The sequence below is a fragment of the Mastigoproctus giganteus genome, chromosome 7, assembly GCF_048544385.1.
Source record: "Mastigoproctus giganteus isolate SK-2022 chromosome 7, ASM4854438v1, whole genome shotgun sequence".
NCBI classification, from domain to species: domain Eukaryota; kingdom Metazoa; phylum Arthropoda; class Arachnida; order Uropygi; family Thelyphonidae; genus Mastigoproctus; species Mastigoproctus giganteus.
In genome coordinates this window covers 98,091,144-98,111,880 of record NC_143581.1, presented here as the reverse complement: position 1 = coordinate 98,111,880, position 20,737 = coordinate 98,091,144, and the positions used below count along the sequence as shown (strand labels likewise).

At 37.2% G+C, this 20,737-nt stretch overlaps 1 protein-coding gene across 1 annotated transcript in view; it reads right to left on the bottom strand.

Moving 5' to 3' along the window:
* The window catches only part of Nprl3 (GATOR complex protein Nprl3), a 425,627-nt gene that overhangs the window by 231,785 nt on the left and 173,105 nt on the right, over positions 1-20,737 (bottom strand). The window contains exon 7 of the mRNA XM_090377042.1: positions 8,330-8,438. Coding sequence (XP_090233168.1) covers positions 8,330-8,438 — 109 coding nt within the window. The remainder of the gene's footprint in view (positions 1-8,329; positions 8,439-20,737) is intronic.

Sequence of the window (20,737 nt, the reverse complement as noted above, 5' to 3'; positions counted from 1 at the left end):
AAGACAGGCAATTCGAATGGCGAGACTGGCAGAAGGATGACCAAATGAGGAACAACTTTGATTATGTGGGCTATGGAGTTTGGCAACCATTGCTGTAACAAGTTGTCCTTGCAGGTAGTTCAGGCTCAGTTTGAATATATTCAGATGTCAACTGGATACTTACCTGTGTGAGGAAGAAGCATATAATTTGTGTTTTCTTATCTACTTGGTTGTGTTTTTTTTGCCAGTGCAGCCATAGCCTCTATCTTCCTTGCACTATATGATGAAAACTATTACTATAACCCACAGTGATCATAGAGGATAAGACTAACCATGTGCTACAAAAACTCCAGTAATGGGCCAGTACTTACAAACTTACCATCTCAGCAGCAAAAACAAAGTGCCTACTGATCAAGGAAACTCTCAGGGGATCTCCCCTGGTCAGAATAACAGGCACTTAAAATTCTTTGCTACCTTTCTTTGCATCCTTGTCAGAGATTTCTCATAATCTGCCCTAGTTTGCCTAACATCCTTTGTGACTTGATAGCACACTACTTTATATCTACAATATTCTTCTGTATCACCCGATACTATATATGCATCCCATGCATTTTTTTCTCTGTCTCAATAGTTTAACTGACATCCATTTATATATATATCTTGGAGAGTATTTCTTAGTTGGTAGGAAAACCTCAGGTTAATTCCTTGAACACTCACTTCCCATTTAGAATTTGCTGATGGTAACATCATTAGTTGGTCCCACAGTATGGAATTTAAAAATTACCTGAGACAACTGTAGTCACCTTTATGAAAGCAAAACCCTCCTCCCTTTACCCTTGATGGTAGTTACATCTTTAAGTAAATCCCAACGTCTGTACATTGTGATCACTGCTACCTAATGGTTCTTTTATCCACAGATTCTTAATACACGAAGAGTCACTGCTGATGATCATGGCAAGAGTATTGCATACTGTACTGTCTCTTTAATTGGCTGGTGTATAAAATAGTCATCCAATAAATATAGTAAAGTCTTGTGGAGTGACCAACCACAAGTTCGATTCAATATCAAATGCCCTATTATAAGACATTCCGATTTACTGCCCACTCTATATGACTGTACAGGCATTAGGTCTAAAATACACTCCTACTTTAATTTTTGTTTTCCAGTGCTTTTCATCATACCAAACTGACTGAAGATTGCACTGGCCTCCCATGTCAAATGAAGGCATGGCCTTAGATTTTGTGCTTTTTAACTAAAAGGGCTCCGTAGCCGGGAGTGAGAGTGCAGTAGCACACGCTCCTCGAGTAGACTGAGATTCAAGCCCCTGACTGCTAAATTTGGTCAATCTGCCAACCCGCACTGGACCAGTGTAGCAAGATTATGGTCCATTTCCCTCAACATGAATTGTTGAGGAGGCTTCCATCCTGCAGTGGGTTGATAATGGCTGCAGTTTACTTTTTTTTTCTTTTTACTCAAAACTAGAGATAAGTTGGCCATCAGCCTGATCACTTACTACAATTGTACAATAACTACTAACCTTAGAACACGAAAATTCCCAATGAAATGGAAAGAGACTAAACTAAGAATTATACTCAAAAACCCAGCAAACCCAATTCTTACTAACCAATAACTCTCCTACTTATCCTGGGAAAAATAGAAAGATTAATCCTATCTCGGTTGACTATCCGTTATACCAGCATTAGCCTTGATACGAATAAATGGTATGGATTCAAGCAGAGCAATTCTACAATAGATGCCATGAATTACATAGTAACCACAGCAAACATTACAGAGAAAAAATACCAACTGGCAACCAAAGTGGATTTTGAAGGTAGATTTGATGCACTTTGGTGGTCCAGCCTTGTGAGATTGTGCCATGCAAATATGCCATCAAAACTTTGTACAGGCTTATCTAATGAACATAATTTTCACAGAGAAAACTAAATTCAGTAATTAATCACATGAATTGTGACAAAAGGATGTCCCTAAGGGTCAGTGCTGAGTTTTTTCCTGAAACTTAGTATTTGACGAATTTCTTATCACAAACCTAGATCCCACTGACAAGATCGATTTCACATGAAAACTCCCAATTTTTTTAAGGAGGATGACCTCATCCTCCTTATAAAATGCAACACCACAGCAGTCATAGAGGATAAGACTAACTACGAGGTACAAAAAAATCCAGCAATGGGCTGGTGCATACAAACTTACCAGCTCAATGGCAAAAACAAAGTGTACACTGATTAAGGGAACTCTCAGATCTCCCCACTGATCAGATTAACAGCTACTTGAATAAAAATGGTTACTGAAATGATAGTCTTTTCTGTAACCATTTTTGGGTAATTATGATTATCCAAAAGGATATAATTTTTGTTTTTAAATTGTAAATATATTTTTGACAATAAACTATCATTTCATTCCCACCTGATTTACCTTGCAAAAAAAAGATCTGCAGCCATGCCCATATCAGTTGTATCACTTCCCACAAAGAAAAAAAAAAAAAAACTTCCCATTTCACCCATTCATTTGCTTCAAAAGATAAAACCCTGAAACTTGAGTCCTATTAATTTTTGCAAATTGTTCATAAGACATTAGAAGCATTGAAAGCTGGAACATTTTATTAACTGTTATTTGGCTCATGTGCTTAATAAATACAGAAGATTTCTGTTGCTTGATAAGAATAGCCTGCTTCATATCATGTACTTGCTGGATTAGTTGTTAAATTGTACTGTACAAAAAATACATATTAAAATTAGTTTTTGCACGTTAAAATTTGAAGAGATTAATAAACTTTGCTCGTTAATTTTTTATTATTTGTTATGTTATTCTAAATATCAATCCTAAGGAAACTATGGTTACTATACCTTGAGCAAGAAGCAGCAATCATTGTGGATGGAGAAAACACAGACTGGGTTCAAATCCAGAAAGGAGTGAGGCAAGGATAAGTGTTTCTCCTATGCTGTACAATCTCTATGCTGAAACCATTATAGATCTAATACAAGATTCTAAAGAAGGAATTACTGTTAACAGTTCAGTTATCAGTAACCTGCGATATGCAGATGATACTGCCCTCACTGGAACAGAGGAAAAGCTACAAACACCTCAACAAAGTGGTAACAGCCAGTGAACAGATAGAGGCTTAACAATTAATGCCAAAAAGACCAAAACTATGGACATAAGCAAAAAATACCTTGCCTGGAATCAAAATACGCTGTGGAAACTCCCCCATCGAACAAGTGAATAGCTTTAAATATCTAGGGAAGATCTTTACAAACAATAATGACCAAAGCACAGAAATTAGAAGCATAATTGATATGGCCAAAGAGGTATTTAAGAATCTTAAGAACTTCCTCTGTGACACGACACTGGATTTTCAGAAAAGATATTGAATGGCCAAATGATACACATGGAGCACTCTCCTATATGGATGTGAAACCTGGGTTATGTGGGAGGCAGAAATCAAGAAACTGGAACCCTTCGAGATGTGGATGCTCAGAAGAATGCTCAAAATTCTGTGGACAGATCAGGGTCACCAATGAGCAGCTACTTAAGAGGGCAAGGACACTACTAACTACAACTGCAAAGGGGAAGACTGCCTACCTCAGACATATTATAACAGCCCCACAATATGAACTGCAGAGACTAATCCTGCAAGGGAAGATTAAAGGCAAAAGAGCAAAAGGAAGACCAAGAAAAAAGTGGCTTTATAACATCAAAGAATGGACAAGGGGGTCTTATGACACAAGAATTATTTCACAAAGCAAGAGACAGAGTTAGCTGGAAAATGTTGGTCTCCAATGTTAAAATTGAACACGGAACCTGAAGAAGAAGAATTATGTTATTCATTAATCATTTACTTGATGATCACAGTGTGATTGACTATTTGAACATGGTAGGATATTTGGGTAAATCCCAATTGGGAAGTTTTATATTCTTATATATCTACCCAGGACCTTGGAACTTAGTATTAGACAATATATTTTCCTGACAATAGAAACACTGACAACGGCTACCACCTGTATAACTCATACTCTTAGTTGTTGAGGATTTATTGTGTTGTCTGATGCTCAAGCATAGGTTCTAGCATTGAGCTGGACTGTTAAGCACTTGATGGGTCCTTCATTTCAACATCTTTAAAGAAATCAACCCTGTTCTTCGGCTCTCATATTTGTCCATCAGAATGCTGAATTTGCGCTTGGTCTTCTCACTCTTTGCAATGAACACTCGCTGGAAACCCTGCGCACCAATACTAGGTCACTATGTCTTGCATATTAATGACCTTCTTCCATTGACAGGAAATCCTACCCATAGTTTTGCTGATGATAGCACATTACATTCCACCTTCCAATTAAACAAAACTTGCCCTGCACAAACGGCAAATTCTCGAATATCCACAACAATTCCAAAAATGCTTATCTCCAGGTAATTCTCCAATGGAGCAAAGAAAACTTAGTTAATTTCAATCCTAAAACTCTGTCTTGTATATATCTCACAAAAAGGATTCTTCTGTTCCTCTGCTTATCTTCGATGACACCCAGATTTCTAGTCACGATCACATATTTCTATTAAGAATTGGTCTAACTTCTGATCTCTTTTGGCATAAGTACATCAAAAATATTGCTTCCTCTGTATCTAAAAAATTGGTCTCTTTCGATCGTCGTGTTACTTTTCTTATAAACAGCTATTCACTTTGTGAATATCTCAAATCCGTCCTACCATGGAATACTCTTCCCACATCTGGGGCGGCACCTATATCTCTCAGGCTTCTAGAGTCCATTCAGAAGAGGGCAGTTAGGTTAATTAATGACCCATCTCTTACAAAGTTTCTTCACTCTCTCTCTCTCTCTCTCTCTCTCTCTCTCTCTCTCTCTCTCTCACAGACATTGTTTCTGCTGCATGCTTTTCTATAGATACTTCCATGGGCACTGCTCTTCTCAATTGGATTCCCGCTCTTTCTTCCAAAGCAGTTCGAACACGTGGCACAACCAGTCAAGACTTTTCTTCTTTCTCATTTATTCCTTCAACTTCCATTTTCTGGAACAATCTCCCTCTACAAGTTTTTCCTGAAAATTACAAACTACAGAAATTTAAGTCTAACATCAATAAGTATTTTCTATCATCTTCTCAACCTTCAATTCATCCACGGCACCAAGCACCACTGGTTCCAATACGTTTCTTGTTGGGGGTTTCATAAAGAAATGCGTGTAACATTTTTAAACAAATAGAGACAGTAGCTGCTAATACTTATAAACATTAATAGAACAATTGCTTTAAAGTTTTCTTCTGTTGGTTGCTGCTTCTCCAATTAGGCATTTTTCGTCACATGAGCGCTGTGTCAAAAGTAAAGGTTTTTTTTTTTTTTTTTTTTGTAAAACTACGTTTAATCACAGAACAATGAAATGACACATAAATAAAGAATATTAACACATAACTTTTTAACATCACATTCAGGAGCTTGTCTTACTGTGTTACTTGTGGTCACACCCGTTGTAAAATTCTGGGACATTTCCATTCAACCAGGTTTCACATTTATTTGACTTCATTGTCAATGCCCAATACGTACCCTGTTAGATGTTTTTCAAAGGCCCAAACAGATGAAGTCTGAAAGAGCACGGTTCATATTATTTTGGTCACACACACACACACACACTGCTTCCCCTTTGATTGTATCATGTCTACTAGAAGAAGATCTGCAAACAGGTAAAATGTAATGCATATAAGAGAACTGACATCGGCAGTCCCCCCGCCTCCAAGCCAAAACATTCCTGTCACTTTAAGCCTTTTGCATATTTGCTCTAATCTTTAAAAATACCACATAAAACTGATAGATACAAGTTTTTTTTTTTTTATGAAAACCCCAAACACAAAAGGTATCAAAACTTATGGTACTTAGCCATGCATAGGTTGAAGGAGAAGTATGGGGGGATGCCGGAAACTTTGCTCTAGAGACTAAACATGGATTTCACCACTTCAAGCCTCCAATAAGCAAAGTGGTGGTATTTCACCGGTTGATGAAAGTCATCTACCACCAACAGTATAATAATGCTATACTATTTTAAGTTATTACCATCCTACTTTTCCTATATATCTTTCATTGACGACTTTGGTAAATCAACCTCTTTACTAGAATCAAATTTCAGAAAACCAATTCAAATCATTAAAATGCACTACACTTTCATTGTTATCACAAGTTTGGTTATAAGAATCAATTTTGAATGCCTTTGTGATATTTTCTACAGCACATTTCCAGAGGTCACTACCATAAAACAATAAAAACAATTTAGAGGTTTCCGGTTTATTGGGCTTTTCTATTAGTGCAATCTATTATAAACGGGTAGCAAACTTAATCTTATTGCATTTTCTATAATACCTATAGCTGGAATATTCTGTGGGTTTTTGCTTTATTATGGTGAAATGTGTTTCTCTCTCTCTCTCTTCCTCTTAAATAATATAAAAAAACATAAATAATTTTCAGAATCTTCTCTTCATTTTTACTTTTTAAGTTTCATAAACTTGTTACTCTGTATCTCACTTGCAATTTGTGTGTGCCATGTTCTTTGCTATTGATTGCTTATCTTTTTTACTATTTTAAATTTTACAACAAAAAAAAAAAAGTCAGTGAACAGAAATTAATATTTCTGTTCACTGATAGGTGCTTACCACATATCATATAGTGGACAGCGAGTCATTCGTAAAGTGATCTGATCGTATAGTGAACCAATTGTAAAGTGGGGATCCACTGTATCCTTTAATTAATTTAACAAAAAAATGGGAGGGGTAAGAAAGTTCATCTTTTTTGTTTCACAGTTCCTCTGTTTTATCTTTAAAATGTATATACAGTATACGTTCATATCATTTTGGTCACTCACCAGGGAAAAAAAAAAAAAAATTATATATATATATATGCATCTGCATGAAAAGATTAATGAACTTTTTCCACTGACTGAAAATCTTGTTCATAGTTTTGTTAATGATGGTACACTAAGTTCCACCTTCTAGTTTGCAAAACTCTGCTTGCTCTCTCTCTCTCTCTCTCTCTCTCTCTCTCTCTCTCTCTCTCTCTCTCTCTCTCTCTGCACAGAGTTTCAACTTCTGTAACACCCACCACCAATTTCTTAAATGTTAATCTCCAGGTGATTCTTCAGTAGAGCGAAGAAAATATACTTAACTTCAATCTTTTTGAAACTTAGAAAGATTGAAGTTAATTCAGAAAAAAAAGCCCGATATTCCCTCATACTCATCTTCATTAATATTCAGATGGCTAAACAAGATTACAAATCTTTATTTGGGATAACCCTCACTTTTAGCCTCTCTTGGCATAAGCCACTAATATTGATCCCACATCTGGAGTGGCATCCCCAAAACCTTTCTGAAGCTTCTAGACTATAAGAAAAGGGTAGTCAGGTTAATCATTGACCCACCTCTTACAAACTTTCTCTGATTTCTATTACATAATCAATTTTTACTGCATGCCTTTCTATAGATAGTCTCATGGGCACTGTTCTCCAAAATTGGATCTAATTCCTCCTCCTCCTCCTCCATCTTCTTTCCAAGTCATCTCAAATATATGCCTTAGCTAGTCAACATCTATTCATTACTCGACCTGAAGCTGGCAGAACTAACTTTTTCTCTTTCTGTCCTTTGAAACAACCTTCCATAGTATATCTTTTCAAAAAATCACAATCTAAGAAATTCAATTCCATTGTCAATAAGCAAGATTTTACTTCTCAAACTTGAACCCATACAATAGTATTAAAGATATTACAGATTTCAATACCTTGCAAAGTTGGGGTCACCATAAAGAAATTATAAATTAAAACAATTACAAAAATAAGTGACAAGTGGCAAAACACCATAGCAAACTGTTATGAAAGAGAGGAATTGTTGTTATTTGGTTTTTAGGAGCATTAGCAACTAAGGCCATATTGCTCCTGGGATATGCAGTGGTCATTTCCTGACCTTTCCGCATCCTCCATATTTGGTGGCTCACGGGGCTCGAACCCCAGTCTAATCAAGAAGCATGTGCTACGCACTGCTGCTCCTGCCCACCTGGCTACGGAGGCGCCGAAGAGAGGAATCTGTTGTAATAAGCCTCATTACAACATTGTACAATAGTTGAACAATTCTGTTGTGAGTGTTTTTCTGTTTCATTAAATTTATTTTTATATGCAAAGAAAGGTTTTCAGTTAGTTATTTAAAATTTCTGTTAAATAGTTTGATTTTTTTTTGCCTGGAGAATAATGCTCTATGTGCTGTGCATAATAAATACAGTGATATTTTAATTTTTTTCTGTTACTGTGAGATATTCCTCCCCCACTGAAAATATATATTCCAAAGTTTGACACTTACATCTATAGCTAAATCTTTATTATGCACTTGATGAACTTTATTTGGAAGACAAAAACTGACTTCAATCCATTTGTGCACCTTTAAATGAACTGTCCCATTATTCTTCAGTCTAAATAATAACAAACATACACAGATTAATATCACACACACACGTGCTTATATATGTAACATATATATAATTAAACTATATTTACTATTACTATCTATACATAACAGCCTTAACACATTGTGATATGCTATGCTTGTTTGGCCACATATCTGACCATGTCTTGGCTCTAAATCAATGCCTGAATTTTTGGAAAGAGGGCAGAGTAGGATGGGTAACCATCGAAAATATAATGTAAAATAAAAACAAAACTGTATTTTATGTGTATAAAGAACAGTAAGTAGTCTGCTAATATATATTTAAACTTGTTGTTCAGGAGAACTGTTGGTGCATCAACTACTCAGGCCATAATATTTACTCACAAATCAGGTGACATCACAGGGCTTAAAGTACAGGAACCACTGTCAGGTAGTGATCATGCAATCGTTAGTTAGAAGACGAAGATAGATGCTGCAGTAGTTAAAGGTAAAGGCATGGGTTTTAATTTCAGAAGAGGGGCTTTGACAGTTTAAGGCACTATTAACAGAAGTATGTATTAAATGGGCAGATTGCAAAATGAGGGTGAATACATTTGAATTATGCAATACCTTTAAAGCATAAATCACAGAAGCTATGAATGCATAAATACCATTAAGAAAATATTGCAGGAGAAGGATGCCAAAATGGACGAATATGGAACTGGCTAGTCAAATAGAGCAGAAAAAGGTAGCATGGGATAGTTACAGAGCGATGAAAAGTAGTACTGAAGAAAACAGGTACAAGTTGATCTGTAATAGTACCACAAATAAGGTTAGGGAGGCCAAATCTGCATATAGGAAAGCTCTAGTTAAGAGAGCAAAGAATGGGGACAAAGAATTTAATGTATGTGGAAAAAATGAAGAAGAAAGAGAATCAGATTAGACCCTTGTGCACTAGGTGTTGGTAAGTCTTAGATAATCACAGCTGATGTTGCAGAAGAATTGAATAGGTACTTTGCATCTGTCTTTACTGATGCAAGAAAGACCATACATGCTGAGAAGAGGCTATACAACTGAGGCTGAACCGTATTAAATTATAGATGACTGTTAATTAGAAAAACGTTCCAGCATAAAGGAAGGAGGGCTCCCAGAATTAATGGCATATACCCAGTAATTTTGGGGGAGGCCTCCAGGGAGTGTACTGAACCATTGAGGTTAATTACCAAGAATATCTTTGAACTCGTAAGATATTCCTTCGGATGGTACAAGTGCCAATGTATCAGCAATACATAAAGGCAGTTCTAACAATGAAGTAGTAGTAGTAGTAGTGGCATGTGATACAAGAAAGCAAGTGTATGACTTATGCAGCATCAGCCAAAAAAAAAAAAAAAAAAATCACACCATTCCCTCCAAATGCCTGTCCAGTTCCTCCTTAAATTTATTCAACCTATCAACTTCCACAACGACAGATGGAAGTTCGTTCCAGCAATTAACCACCCGCTGGCTAAAGGCAAATTTCCGCACATCTATTCTACATCTGTCCTTTCTCAATTTGAATTTATGCCCCTTAGGTTCGTAATCTGAACAAGTGGAAGGATCCCATCAGAATTCAGCGTGCTGAACCCATTCAAGGCCTTATACACCTCAATCAGATCACTGCGCAGGTGCCTAGTCTCCAGCCACTGCAATTTGCAGAACTTAAGCCTCTCTTGATAAGAGGATCCCTTCATTCCCCTCACCAATCTTGTTGCTCTTCTCTGTACACGCTCAAGTAAATCTACATCCTTCCTAAAATGAGGCCTCCAGACCTCTACGCAGTACTCAAGGCGTGGCCTGACCATTGCCTTATACAGATGGATAATCACCTCCTTTTCCCTGCTAGCAAAATTCCTATATATCACTGACAAAACCCCATGACCTGCCCTGGCAGCCTGTCTGCATTGCTCAGAAAACTTCATATCTGCCTGCACAATTACTCCCAGGTCTTTTTCATTTTCTACCACCTTAAGCATAGTACCACACAGTTGCTACGTTTCTCTGGGGTTACTTCTACCCATATGCAGTACTTTGCATTTGTCAAGGTTACACTTCAGTTGCCACTTCTTAGCCCATCTGCCCAAATTATCCAGATCCTGTTGCAGTAGCACATTGCCATTACTGTCATTAACAACCCTGCCAACCTTTGTATCATCTGCAAACTTCGACATTAAGCCTGATATACCTTCATCAATATCATTGATAAATATACAAAACAACAGTGGACCTAACACCGAACCCTGTGGGACCCCACTAATAACATTAGTCCAAGAAGAGCAGCACCCATTGATTACCAAGTCAGTAACTACAGACCAGTTTGCCTGACTTCAGTGGTAAGGAAATCTTAGAGGCAATGATTAAGAATGGAATCTGGGGACACTGAGATAGAAATGGAATTCTGAAGGACACAAATGGTTTTGTTAAGAAAAATCATGTTTAATTTAGTAGGCTATTCTGGTACATTCTACAGGGATGGGATACACTTAAATAGAAAGGGCACAAGAATATTTGCTGATACTATCGAAGCAGTATTAGGTGGGTTGGAAAAATGCTAGCTTGGGGGGGGGGGATTCACAGACTAAAAGGTTAAAAGTAGCCGCAGGCAGAGGTGAAGGTGATTCTTGCACAACTTCTATTAGAATAAGTAGCGACCTGGAGCGAGGGGTGCTGGGAGTTTCAGGGACTGATGGCAGTCATCGTGAAACAGGTGAGTATATGGGATGTGTTAGGGTAACTAAGAATAAGAATAGGTGCATGTATACTTGCATGTATACCAATGCTAGAAGTATAGTAAATAAATTTGATGAATTTGAAGTGCTGGTCAAGACAACAAAGGAGAATATTCTTGGGATAGCAGAGACATGGTGTCACACAGATATAAGGAATGCAGAACTGGAATTTGGGGAGTACAATGTGTACAGAAAGGATAGACAGAATAGGAAGGGAGGAGGTGTTATGCTGTTAATTAAGAAAAACATAAAATCAAAAGAAGTGCATCCAGTTGATATAGATGAACAGTGCACTGTTGAGTCAGTTAGGTATGACATAAGCACTGCGAAAGCAGAAATAAGAGTAGGAGTGTGTTATAGGCCTAATGACTCGAATGAGTACAATGAACAATTGTATAGAGAAATAGAGTGGGCTATTAAATCAGAATGTCTTATAATGGGGGATTTTAACTTCCCAGTTATTGACTGGAACTTGTGGGTTGGTCACTCACACAATAGTAAGAGTTTTTTAGATTTATTGGATGATTGTGTTCTGCAGTAGCATGTTTGAGAGGTAACCAGAGAGGGTAATACTCTTGATCTGGTTATCAGCAGTGATCATTCGTGTATTAAGAATTTGCAGAATAAGGAACCACTAGATGGCAGTGATCACAGTGTACTGATGTGGGATTTACTTAAAGATATAATTGCCATCAGGGGTAAAGGAAAGGGTTTTTGCTTCCGTACAGTGGTCTCAGACAGTTTTTAAATTCTTTACAGTGGGATCAACTGACGATGTTACCAACAGTAAATTCTAAGTGGAAAGCATTCAAGGAATTAATCGTGGATGCTACTAAAAGTTTCATCCCTATTAAGAAATATTGTTCAAGGTTTAAGCCTAAATGGCTATCAAATGAACTAATGAGACTCGTGACAGAGAAGAAAAATGCATGGGATGCACATAATTTATCAAGCGATTCAGAAGCCTATGGCAGATATAAGCTAGTCTGTAATCAGGTTACAAAGAGGAGGTTAGGCAGGCGAAGGTAGATTATGAGAAATCTTTGGCAAAAGATGCTAAGAAAAACAGCAAGGATTTCTTTACTTATATAAACTCTAAAAGGAAGGGGATGAATCTGATTGGACCACTTAATATCGATGGTTAAACTGTTGATGATCCTGCTCAGATAGCAAACATACCGAATGAGTATTTTGCATCTACATTCACACATGAGGAGTTATTAAGGTTTGAAAATGGCAGAAGGTGATAAAATTGTAGCAGGGTGCTTAATGATTTTGTAATAACTGAGAGCAAAGTGGAGGAGAAATTGTTGAAGTTAGACATAAAAAAAGCACTTGGGGTGGATGGGATCTATCCAGTTATATTAAAGGGGGCGGCAAAGCAACTAAGGAAACCCTTATCCATAATTATGAGAGCATCCGTGGACTCAGGGGGAGGTCCCCACGGACTGGAGATGTGCAAATGTATTCCCAATTCACAAGGGGGTGGGGATCGAAGGGTGACACTAGTAATTACAGACCAGTTTGTTTAACTTCTGTTCCAGGTAAAATAATGGAGTCACTGGTTAAAGATGCATTGCAGGATCATCTAGACAAGACTGCAGCAATAATTCAGACACAGCATGGGTTTGTTAAGGGGAAGTCTTGTCTGACAAATTTGATAGGATATAATGATGTGGTTACAAAGGAACTGGATGCAAAAAATAATTTTGATATCATATATTTTGATTTCAGGAAAGCTTTTGACACTGTTGCGCATGGAAGACTATTGTACAAATTTGAGCAGAATGGTATTAAGGGTAAGTTGATACAATGGATAAAAGGATGGTTCACTGCGAGAAAACAAAGGGTGGTAATCGCTGCTCTTCATGGACTAATGTTATTAGTGGAGTCCCACAGGGTTAGGTGTTGGATCCTCTGTTGTTTGTATATTTATCAATGATATTGATGAAGGTATATTAGACTTAGTGTCGAAGTTTGCAGATGATACAAAGGTTGGCAAGGTTGTTAATGACAGTAATGGCAGTGTGCTACTGCAAGAGGATCTAGATAATTTGGGCAGATGGGCTAAGAAGTGGCAACTGAAGTTTAACCTTGACAAATGCAAAGTACTGCACATGGGTAGAAGTAACACCAGAGAAAAGTACCAACTGTGTGGTACTACACTTAAGGTGGTAGAAAATGAAGAAGACCTGGGAGTAATTGTGCAGTCAGATATGAAGTTTTCTGAGCAATGCAGACAGGTTGCCAGGGCAGGTCATGGGGTTTTATCAATGATATATAGGAATTTTGCTAGCAGGGAAAAGGAGGTGATTGTCCCTCTGTATAAGGCAATGGTCAGGCCACGTCTTGAGTACTACGTACAGGTCTGGAGGCCTCATTTTAGGAAGGATGTAGATTTGCTTGAGCATGTACAGAGAAGGGCAACAAGATTAGTGAGGGGAATAAAGGGATCCTCTTACCAAGAGAGGCTTAAGTTCTTCAAATTGCAGCGGCTGGAGACTAGGCACCTGCGCGATGATCTGATTGAGGTGCATAAGGCCTTGAATGGGCTGAGCAAGTTGAATTCTGATGGGATCCTTCCACTTGTTCAGATTACGAATCTAAGGGGACATAAATTCAAATTAAGAAAAGACAGATGTAGAATAGATGCGCAGAAATTTGCCTTTAGCCAGCAGGTGGTTAATTGCTGGAACAAACTTTCATCTGTTGTTGTGGAAGTTGATAGGTTAAATAAATTTAAGGAAGGAATGGTGCAGTTTTTTTTTTTTTTTTTTTTTTTCTTTTTTGGCTGATGCTGCATAAGCTCATACACTTGCTTTCTTGCATCACATGCTACTACTACTACAGTTACTCATGAGCTGGATGTAGGGAACAATTTTTAAATAGTTCATTTTGGATTTTAGCAAAGCATTTCACTCGGTTCCTCATGAGAGGTTACTATATAAGCTTGAACAGGCTGAGATTACTGGTAAGATTCTAACATGGATTATTGAGTGGCTGGAAGAGCAGAAGATTGTGATTAATGGATATTCTTCAGATTGGTGTAACATCAGAAGTGGGGTCCCCCGTGGATCGGTTCTGTGACAATTGTTCTTTCTGATTTTCATAAACAACATTGGCAAAGTGATAGAAGAGATGACAAAAACTGCTGATGACAAAGATTGGTGGGGTCGTTATTGATCTGTACCATGCAGCACTGCTTCAGGATGACTTGAACAGACTGGTCAGAAAAGCTATGTTTTAATGTATCTAAATGCAAGATCTTATAGACCTAGGGAATAGCAACGCCAAAATAAATTACACACTTGGTAGGGTTGAATTAAAAATGGTAGAGGATGAAAGGGATTGGGAGTTACAATATAGGCAGATATGAAGTTTTCTGAGAAGTGTAAACAGGTAGCCAGGAAAGCAAATGGTGTCCTACTGATGACTTATCCAACATTATCCTGTAGAAATAGGGATTCGTAATCTCACTGTATAAGGCAATTGTAAGGCCACGTTTGGAATATAGTGTTCAAACATGGAGACCTCATCTGAAAAATGACTGCGTTTCTTCAAAGGATCCAAAGACTGGCAACTTGCATGGTGAAATCGGCAAAAGGGTGACCATACAAGGAATGGCTCCGATTATTTGGGCTTGGCAACCATGCACCTCAGAGGTAACCTGACTGAGGTTTATAAGACTCTCAGAGGAGTTAGTAAAATGAATGAAGGTGGAATTTTCACTGTTATAAAGAATTCAGAACTAAGTCAGTGAGTTATTGATTTCCAGAACAAGTTGCCTTCACAGGTGGTTGATGCTGACAGTCTGAATAAGTTGAACAGTTGAATGGATAGTTATCTATGTGAGGAGGGAAGCACTTAATTTGTATTTTCTTATCTACTTTTTTTTTTGTCAGTGCATTGAAAACCTGTGGTTTTCAATGTACTGGCAAATTTCAATGCAATGCATTCCGTGCACTATATGACAAATACCATTACTATTACCTGCATCTCCCATCACTATTAAAGGGATTGTTGCCTGACACAAAAAAGCTGTTTTGCTGTTAAGTCACAAAGGCCACTTTCATAAGTTATGTGGACCACAGGTGGGAAACATTGCCCTGTAGCATGCACCTTGCTGTTAGGGACAAAGAGTAGTCACTCTGGGATGTTGCAAGTCTTGGCTGATTGTGATATTGCTTTCGAGACATCTCTCTTGTTGCTGTCACTGAAATTATCACTCATGTTAAGTTTAACCTTTTCATTGGTATGTAGGCAGGCAAAAAAATGAATATTTTTTCAGTGATATTTTTATTGTTTCAAAGAACACACCATTTCAAGTACAAAATGTCTTGAAATTTGTCCAATCCATGCTTCCATCTCTTATCTGTGTTCCTGATTAATATTATGTAGTTTTAATAGATGGTGCATGAAAATGAGCTTTGAAATTTGGTAAAGGACATCGCTTCTGCAAGCTCCTTTTGTCTGATTTTAGTTTAAACTGCAGAGATGAAAGTAATTCTCAAGAATTCTGATCCAGAAGTTGAAGATATCAAATTGAGTGATATATAAATAGACATATGAGGATATTAAATCTTCAAAAAAGAATAAAAAATAAATAAATTTAATAAACAAGGGTCAAGATATTTTTAAACACTGTTTACAAATAAAAAAATATATATTTTTTTAGATTAGAGAAACTGTGTTGTCATTGCTTTATACACATTCTATATTTTAATAAATATTTTTATTACTTTGCAAAAGTTACACCTAATGATGTAGGTGAGTTATGTGGGTTACAGGACACCTCAGCTAGGTACCTCAGAGGTGACCTGATTGAGGGTTATAAGGCTCTGAAAGGGATTAGTAAAATGAATGATGGTGGAATTCTCACTGTTCTGTTAATAATGGGGTGGCATTGCAGTCACGGAGCAGAATATATGTGCCTGCAAGAAGCTCCGCTTGATGGTATACAGTGGACAGTGATCAACTGCAATAATACTGGATTTTTGGATTACTACAAGACTTTCAATATGGATTTTGGACATCTAAAGATGAATACAGATGAAGGCAACTAAATTCCTTCAGGTATGAGTATTTTTGTTGATTGTTATAATTTTTGAACTTCTGAACATGTTTTAAGAGCGGCATGATCATTACAGCAATAGTGACCATGCTGTAATAAATTTCAATTTTTTCATTGTTCAGAGGCCCAACAATTTTGGATATATTAGCTTTAAAAATAGTTGTACATACGTTAATTTTGATGGGAAACTTGGATATAAGTCTAAATTAGATTTATTTTCGGTTTTTCAACCATGTTCCTTTGTTATAAATGAAAAGTGCAGCAATTTCCCCCCTCAAGGGAAAATCATTAAGAACTTGGGTTCTAATTGTCCAAATTTGATAAATAATACATCGCTGGACTCGTTAAGACTTCAGCAATATATATATATATATATATATATATATATATATATATATATATATATATATATCTCACAACAAATGTGAAATGTACTTGGGGAAAAATTGTGGAAAATTTGAATAAGAACATAACAATGAAATATGACCTAGAAGATTTAAACTGAAGTTGAAATTATAGAGTTAAGAGAGAAAATCCCCTAACAATGAAAAAAATGCTGATGAGTTAGACAGTTGTCCTCCTGGCACCTCAGTACTAAGAAGGCTAGGAAAGGAAAAAACCAGGGAGAAAATAAAGGAAAATAAAGAGACCCCAGAAATTGAATAAAAGACATAGGAGGAGAAGAAACTTGAATACTTAACAAATATGACTGATCCTGTTAAATAGGAAAAACAAACAAGAGTCTACCTAGAAGAATACAGCACAAGCAAACTAACAGGATAACTTCTGCAATTAGGGTGCAGACAGTTAACTGTTAGTCACTGCTTGAACAGCACCTAATTGAATTGAATACCAATAATCAAGTATTGAAAACAAAGCTGGAAGCAACTAGAAGGGAAGCAGAAGAGAGAAATAATTACAAAATTATGAATACATTAACCTAAGCTCAAGCTGCAAAGGTTAAAATCAGACAAGACTCTAACAAACTTAAACAAGCCCTAACAAACAGACAAATACCAGCAAAGAAAGCAATATAATTATATTAAAGACAAAGAGTGACTCCACAATCAAAACAAGTGAAGCTGTGAAGGACACAGTTGAGACAAAACTAAAACAACAGCTAAAGGAAATAAAAGTTAATACAATGCAAAAAATCTGGAACAATGGGGTCCTGATTAGAGTAGCAAATAGGGAAGATTTAAAGAAAAATGAGAATAACCCAGAGGTGGATAAACTGGGCCTACTCCGTGAGAAATTGAAAGGTGAAACCCTCATATCATTATTTTTAACATTCCAGAGAAAATACTTGAAAGAGACCTTATGATGGTCTTTTATAAAAAAAAAAAAAAAAACTTTGGCAATAAATGGAAATTGATGAGTTTGCCAAGGAATTCCTCTTAAAAAGAGGAACTAAAAGTAAAAGAAATGGTTAATTCAACATAATTACTGAAATTACACAGAGGATCTGGAAAGCATTGCGGGAACAGCAGAGAACCTAAGCTGGCTGGACCAGCCATAGATTTAGGGAGCTGCTGTTGTTGTTATTTGGTTTTTAGGAGCATTAGCAACTAAGGCCATATTGCGCCGGGGATATGGGGTGGTCATTCCCTGACCTTTCTGCATCCTCCATATTTGGTGGTCACGGGCTTGAACCCCGGTCTAATCAAGAAGCGTGTGCTATCTACTGCTGCTCCTGCCCACCTGGCTAAGGAGGCACCAATTTAGGGAGCATTTCCCTATACAAAGATGTTGCAACTGCCATAAATATGGTCATACTGCCAGAAACTGCAGTCAGAAAACATCTGTGTGTGTGGCCACTGTGCAGTCTCTGGCCACGACTACAACAACTGCCAAAATCAGCAGCCAAAATGTGCTGGCAACACAGCTGACTGACTATGGCACAATATCAGGGATGACAAATGCCCCTGCTATAAAAATATGATAAAACTCATACAATCTAGGACCAATTATAGGCTAGACTGAAAACACAAATGCGACTAGAGTTCTAAATCTCGTCCAATTGAATGCTTACAGAACAAGACTGTTGTAGATCGGATCAAGCTGAAATGACACAGACACCCCAGGGGCTCATATCTGGTGAGTATGGGCTTGGCACACCCTGAGCTGGATATCATCATTCTTCTCTTCCTTGGTGATTCCCTTCTACCTCTCTCTCTCTCTCATGGTAACTCAGAAAAATTTTTTTTTTTTTTGGCTGGTGCAGCAAACACCTCAGGTTTCCTTGCACCATATGGCTAATGATAATAATAATATCTTGGTACTCCAAGAACCCTTCACACACACACACCTAATTAAATAAACACACACACACACACACACACGGTTCAAGAATACCCAAGAGCAGGGGTGGGCAACAGCCGGCCCGCGACGATGTTGAATCCGGCCCCCTCGGTAAATGCATAAATATAGAAAATCCATACCTGACTGCACTCGCCGTAAACGTTCGGCTTAATTCGGTTCAATCGGGAATCGCGGCCAGTACAACAGTAACCAAGTGATTCTACGCAGCGTCAAAGAGTTATTTCCTAATTATTATTGTAGCATCGATCGAACGAAGTTCCTTTGGGTTTGACTTCTTATTGAAAAAAATAATATTGGTGCGAGATATTTTATGTTTTATGCCTTTTCTAATTATTACAATTTTTAATTTAATATAATTTATAGCCCATAAAATGAGCCAATTAAAAAAAAAAAGAAAAATTGATGCAGAATGCCGCATTTTCAATGATAATTGGACATTCAGATATTTTTTTTAAAAATACATTAATAATTTGCTAATTCAAGTAATATAACATTTTTTAGGTTCTGATTTTTTTTATTAAATCGTTCAATCTATTCCGGCCCGCATCATGATACGAAAATTTCATTCGGCCCGCTGACGAAAAAAGTTGCCCACCCCTGCCCAAGAGGCTATAAAATCAAAGAATACACCTCAGGTGTCCCTTCTATAGCAATAGTAGTTAAAAATACTGACTGAAAAAATACAGTCACAAAGGTGCATCACTTCTGCTCCCCAGTGGCAGTGTGCGCACATATCACCATTGGTATGGGACAGTTTTATATTATTTCATTGTATTCCAGATCAGGAGAAGATATAAATGACACACTATTGAATATCTACAAGTAATTACAGATTTGCTACCTAATGCTAATATTATTGTGTGTGCTGATGTCAACTGCCAGTGAACCTTATGGTACAGCAGTGCAGAAGACAGAGCAGACACACACACACAAAGGCCAGATACTTACTGAATATACGGTCACATACACATTTCAAGTATTAAATCAGCTAAATAAACTACCAACTTTTAGTAGCACCATGTGGGAAAGTAACATTGATGTCACTCTTGCTAAAAACTCAATAGCTTATAAAATTACTTTCAAACTAAATAAACAGCCCAGCAATCCCTGTTGGATATCAAAAGATATAACATAAAGAAAGCAAATTGGAATATCTCCACAGAACAACAGCTGAGCTGTAAAAGCAGAAAAATGAGTGGTCTAGATCAAACAACAATTATAGCCCAGATGTTCATGCAATGATTATGACAAATGTCTTAATAAAAACGTCACACCTGTCTATCCAAAAGAAAAACCAAGGAAGCAGGTAGTTCCCCGGTGGTATCCTGAACTGACTATACTAAGGGAAAAGGGTACACTAGGTAAGAAGACATTTTCAAAGAGCCAGATCATCTTGGTCACAATATGAGGCTGATACACTGAGAACCAATATACTTCCCTCATTAGAGAAAAGAAGAAAAGAAAAAGAAAAAAAAAAAAAGAGTCCTGGTGGCACTTGGTGGGCACTTCTGGAAATGCTGACCCTTGAGCTGTCTACAGAATACTAACCAACAAGTTTCCAAGAGATGTAACAGAAACAACAGTTAAACCACATGGAACCCCAACCATCTGCTGGGCAGTCTGTGAACATCTTAGACACTATTATCCAGACTGAAATTGGGGATTATTCCCTTATTCAGCTTGACATTATAAAAGAAAATACTGAATATGAAAATGCCAACATAGAGCCTCCTTTTACAACAGACGAATTAGAAATAGCTCTAACCAAAACTAAAAACAACAAAGGTTTTGACCTCCTGGAGGTTGAAATCATCAAAAAATTAGCTAAAATAGCATCAGATAAACTAATAGCCTTATACAACCACTGATAACAGAGGGAACATTCCCTATATTCTGGAAAAAGGCAGTATTAAGATTAATCCTGAAGAACCCAAAGAAACCTCCCACTGATCCAAAATCATACAGACCAATAGCTCTGCTTCAGGAACTAGGGAAAATATATGAAAGACTAATTTACAATAGGAAATCTGTGTATTATAGAGAAGAAGGCTTTCACTCAAATAATCAGTATGGTTTTAAGTAGGGCAACTAGGGGCTCACATCTGGTGAGTATGGGCTTGGCAAACTCAGGTCCTGAGCTGGATATCATCATTCTTCTCTCTCTCTCTCTCTCTCTCTCTCTCTCTC